At 32.7% G+C, this 4,877-nt stretch overlaps 1 protein-coding gene across 1 annotated transcript; it reads left to right on the top strand.

Annotated features, from left to right (window-relative positions):
* The first annotated feature begins 246 nt into the window (after window positions 1–246).
* On the top strand, window positions 247–1,197 carry LOC122221249 (olfactory receptor 4K2). The gene has a single exon (XM_042940564.1). It carries the CDS (start codon window positions 247–249, stop codon window positions 1,195–1,197), a length of 951 nt encoding a protein of 316 aa, XP_042796498.1.
* The last annotated feature ends 3,680 nt before the right edge of the window (window positions 1,198–4,877 follow it).

Genomic DNA, 4,877 nt, shown 5'->3' with positions numbered 1-4,877 from the left:
TATAGTACCAAATAACAGATATTATTTTCAATATCTATGACTTAAGCTTTATTTCACTATAATCTCTAATACCCTATAATTATCTTTCAAACTAACATACGAATGAAGATGGAAAGAATAGCAAAGATGTTTTCACAGAGGAAACAACATCTTAGAAAGTGGATTCTTAGAGCTTTTGTTTAAATAGAATTGTATTTTCTGTCTCTTTTTTCCTTTGATACAGGTTTCCACCTATCAATCAGGACAATGGATGCGGCCAATAAGTCTGTTTCTGAATTTGTTTTGCTTGGACTCTCTAATTCCTGGGAACTACAGCTGTTTTTCTTCATAGTGTTTTCATTGTTTTATGTGGCAACAATGGTTGGTAACAGTCTCATAGTCATCACGGTTATAGCTGACTCTCACCTACACTCTCCTATGTATTTTCTACTTACCAACCTTTCCATCATTGATATGTCCCTTGCTTCCTTTACCACCCCTAAGATGATTGCAGACTACCTCACTGGACACAAAACCATCTCCTTTGATGGTTGTATCACCCAGATATTTTTCCTACACCTTTTTACTGGTACTGAGATAATTTTACTTATGGCCATGTCCCTTGATAGGTATATTGCAATATGCAAGCCTCTCCGCTACACTTCAGTCATAAGACCCTGGGTGTGCGCTGCCCTTGTGGTGGCTTCCTGGGTTGTGGGAGTCATGCATTCAATGAGCCAGGTCATATTTGCTCTCACATTACCATTCTGTGGTCCCAATGAAGTAGACAGCTTTTTCTGTGACCTTCCTGTGGTGTTCCAGCTAGCTTGTGTAGATACTTATGTTCTGGGCCTGTTTATGATCTCAACAAGTGGCATAATTGCATTGTCCTGCTTTATTCTTTTATTCAATTCATATGTTATTGTCTTTGTTACTATCAAGCATCATTCTTCAAAAGGATCATCTAAGGCCCTTTCTACCTGCACAGCTCATTTCATTGTTGTATTCATGTTCTTTGGGCCATGCATCTTCATCTATATGTGGCCACTAAACAGTTTTCTTACAGACAAGATCCTGTCTGTGTTTTATACCATCTTTACTCCCATTCTGAACCCAGTAATTTATACTTTAAGGAATCAAGAAGTGAAGACAGCCATGAGGAAACTGAAAAATAGGCTTCTAAATCCTAACAAGACAACTCCTTGGCATTATTTTTAATTTTAAATTCTAGTTCTAGTTTTAACTTCCCAGGCATTACATGGCACAGTTTTTGTGTACACAGAATTATGACTAGGCTCTTATTTCTGGAGTTCCCATCAAAATGTAATCAAATCAAATTGCAATCAAATCATAAATATTAAAACTACTCTTAGTCATATGTTTAAAATACATGTTATATTTCACAAAATCAAGTTGACAGAAACAATTTCTTCCAGAAGCAAAGACTATCTATAAAAATGCCAACAGTTCCTGCTCCAGTTAGGAAATTCAACATTAACAATCTATTCAATGGAAACGATGAACAAAAAATGAGAAGAGGAAATATAGGTTAAAAGGGAACTAGAAGATAATGACATTTATATACAACTTGTTACCAGGTTACTCAGAGAATTGTCCCTAAAGTATGTCAAATTAGTAAGATTTCTATAAGCCTTAGAAACTCCATACTGCTATAGGATTATCCTCTGACAAGCAGTGATTTTTCCATATATACCTGAGTCATTCCTACTTAACGTTTAAAACAATTTGTAATCTCTTCTAATTGAAGAAAACCCTAGATGTATTTCATTACAAATGCTGATGAGGTCCAAAGCAAATGCTATAAGTAGAAGAGTCTCCACCACTCACTTTTAGCTAATAAGCAAAGATATACAGCCATGATAACTTCTGATAATACATTATGAATAAAGAGGCTGAAGTATTCCACAAATTAGAAAATATTACAAATGAGTTTCAAAGCAGTACATTTTGTTTCATACAGGTACTATGTCAGTTTAATGGCTGAGAAGTTAAAACTGGAATTAAAATAAGAGATACAGTTTATAATAACAGTTTATGGACAACCTATGATTTCATTTTAAAGTACTGGACTGGTTTACAGTTTGGTTAAATTACTTTTTCCTTTTAATATATGGTTGCAAAAATAAGAAATATGTGCTTAGTAATACACTGTCAATGTAATAAGTATGTTTCTTTATACAAATGGTGTTTTTTTTTTTTTTAAGTGTTAAATAGGTTCAAGATTAGCTTTAAGGTACACAAGGTATCTCTGCCACCTGCTGGTTGTTACTGGAATTGCAATAATTGAAAACCAGAAGAAAGAATTCCGCGTACCTTGCTTTGCAAATCATCTTGTTTAAATTTATGGCACACATGAAAGAACTAATTGCTATTTGAAACTGGGTAAATGATATTTATAGTGTTCAGCATATTATCCAACTTTTATGCACAAGAAAATATCTGTTACAATCACAGTATTTGATAAATATCAAGTTGTTCTTCTCTGGCATTATTGAGTAAATAATAACCAAGAATTACATATGCACTAATTATCACTGATGAGAGAGAAGTTAAGAAAAGGATATTCCTGTTAATTTTAAGCCAAATGCCAGCAAAAATGTGTTTTTTCTTCATCAGAGTGTGTTTATTTTCTTCATTTTTTAAAAAATTTAAAGTTAGTTAACATATAGTGTAATATTCGTTTCAGGAGTGGAATCCTATGATTCATCACTTACATATAACACCCAGTGATCTTGCCAACAGGAAAACAAATTTACAGTTAAAAATGTATGATATTGTGTTAAAACCCTAGGAATGGTTGAAACTGTTGGGTAAAAATGTCTATAGTATTAACACTAAACTGAAATGTGTTTATATCCACCAAATAATAGCATAATTCTATTTGAAATAGGAATACAAATGGGTCAATTTAGGGTGTGTGTGCATGTGGTATGTGAACTTTCACTTATGTGTGAAAATGTGCAAATGTGTTCAGGATCAAGGAATTAATTTATGTAGAAATTTTCTAACTGGTATTTTGTTAATGCCCCCAAAAATTCTTTCACATATTTATTTGAATAGGGAGTATATTTTGTAATGAAATGGTTTTTGCAAGATTAAAGTGTTGAGCCTTTTCAAAAGAATGTCATCAATCTTCAGTACTTGTGTGGAGAATTATAAAACTCAAGGACATTTGCCAAAACCCTTAAAGGTACAACTGATCAGCAGACAACTCTGCAAAACAAGTCAATAATGAGACTGATTAGTTGGAATTATAGTAAGATTCTGCAGCTGAGAATGAAAAGGATCACAGCCTCTGAAGGACTTTGATAAATAAAGGCAACTACAACTACCTTCCCTTGTGGTTCAGTGTAAAGAATAAATGTACAAGTTAGCTCTATGTATTACATAAATCTTAATTAGGAGCTACAGGTGGATTATTTTATCACCTTGTCTCCTCATCATGCTGCTGACACTCTTTTATACAAGGGTAAGTACAGTGACAGGACACAGGCTCCCTATGCAGTAGTAAAGATGGTGCCATTTGCCACTAGGGCGTCCAATTCTAAAAATATTTTCAAAGCATTCTAGATGAACAGAAGCCAGCTAATATAAACATATAAACATACCAGGTCGAGGGTGGCTTTAAGTGGTCTAAATTTCCAATAACACAACTGAGAGAGTATTACTATTAAGATATTAATTAAGAAGACTTCCTTGATAAGCACTCACTCTTTCTTTAGGTGTTTGGAAAGCTGGGCAATGACAAACTTATGAGCCTTCAAAAATTTAAAAAGCTGTCTTATAAAATTAAGCAGAGTAATCAATTGCAGATAAAAAAATAAAAATTAGGTTTGGATGAAATGATAAAATATAAATTGTAGTATGTGATGGAATTGAATATATGTAATGGCAATAAAAACTGTACATAATGTACATTTCCAAAAATATTTGAGGAAAATTTCAGAATACTATGTAGTGTTATATTGAAGCCCATTTTAGACCCTCTTCTTTGTATGGGTTTCCTCCAAGGTCCTGGAATGGACCCTAACAAGTTTTTACTCACAGTTTTGACTCTTTTTTTTCTTAAAGTAGTCCCCTTAGATTATACAGACTTTAGACCCTATTGAACCTGGATCCACCCCGAGTGTAGGGGTAAATGTCTTAGACTCAGGTATGTTTTTACCATTGCTAAAGGCCAGTTCTACTGTTTGTTAGTAGTGTAAACTTGGGCAAGACACTTAACCTGTTTCTACACCTGTTAAAGGATATAATAATATCACTTATACTGCAGAGTTATTTGAAAAATAAAGGAACTCATTTATATAAAGCACATAACAAATGTTCAACAAATGTTATTGTAATACTCTTCTCATCAACTTTGGGTATTTTGTTTAAGGGACTTGATGCTCTCCTGAGCTAAGAATTGACATGTTTAATTTGAAAATTAAAGTTTTATTTTATAAATTTTCTGTATTTGTGTATGAGTGCATAAAAAATGTGTATCAGGATTAATTAGGAAAATTAAAAGTAACTTCCACTTTCTGTTTTTTACTTTATCATTTAAAAAATTTAAAAAAATATTTTTTAAAACAGTAAATTCCCCTAGAAAACTACATTGGTTCTTATACTTATTCCAGCCTCTAGAGACCGTTTTCCGCACTGCTCATAATTTTTAATGAATCAAGGAAAATTCTGAATTGTTGTTTAATTAGTATATGATGACTTCTTTACAATGAGTAACTATTAAAATGATTTACTAATTTTAGAATGGATTTTCACTACAATTTTGGCCAGAACAAGAATGATGATATTTGAACCTCCACATTATTAAGGTGCAGACATAGATAGGTACATAGATTAGTAAATAGTTTCTTAGACAAGGAAAATTTTTTATG

This window comes from Panthera leo, chromosome B3, assembly GCF_018350215.1.
Source record: "Panthera leo isolate Ple1 chromosome B3, P.leo_Ple1_pat1.1, whole genome shotgun sequence".
Lineage (NCBI taxonomy): Eukaryota > Metazoa > Chordata > Mammalia > Carnivora > Felidae > Panthera > Panthera leo.
Note: the sequence above shows the minus strand (reverse complement) of the source record. Positions and strands in the feature narration are given on the sequence as shown.

What these genes read in the sequence shown, in the direction of transcription:
- LOC122221249 (XM_042940564.1), top strand. Translation starts at nt 247, where the DNA reads ATGGATGCGGCCAATAAGTCTGTTTCTGAATTTGTTTTGCTTGGACTC.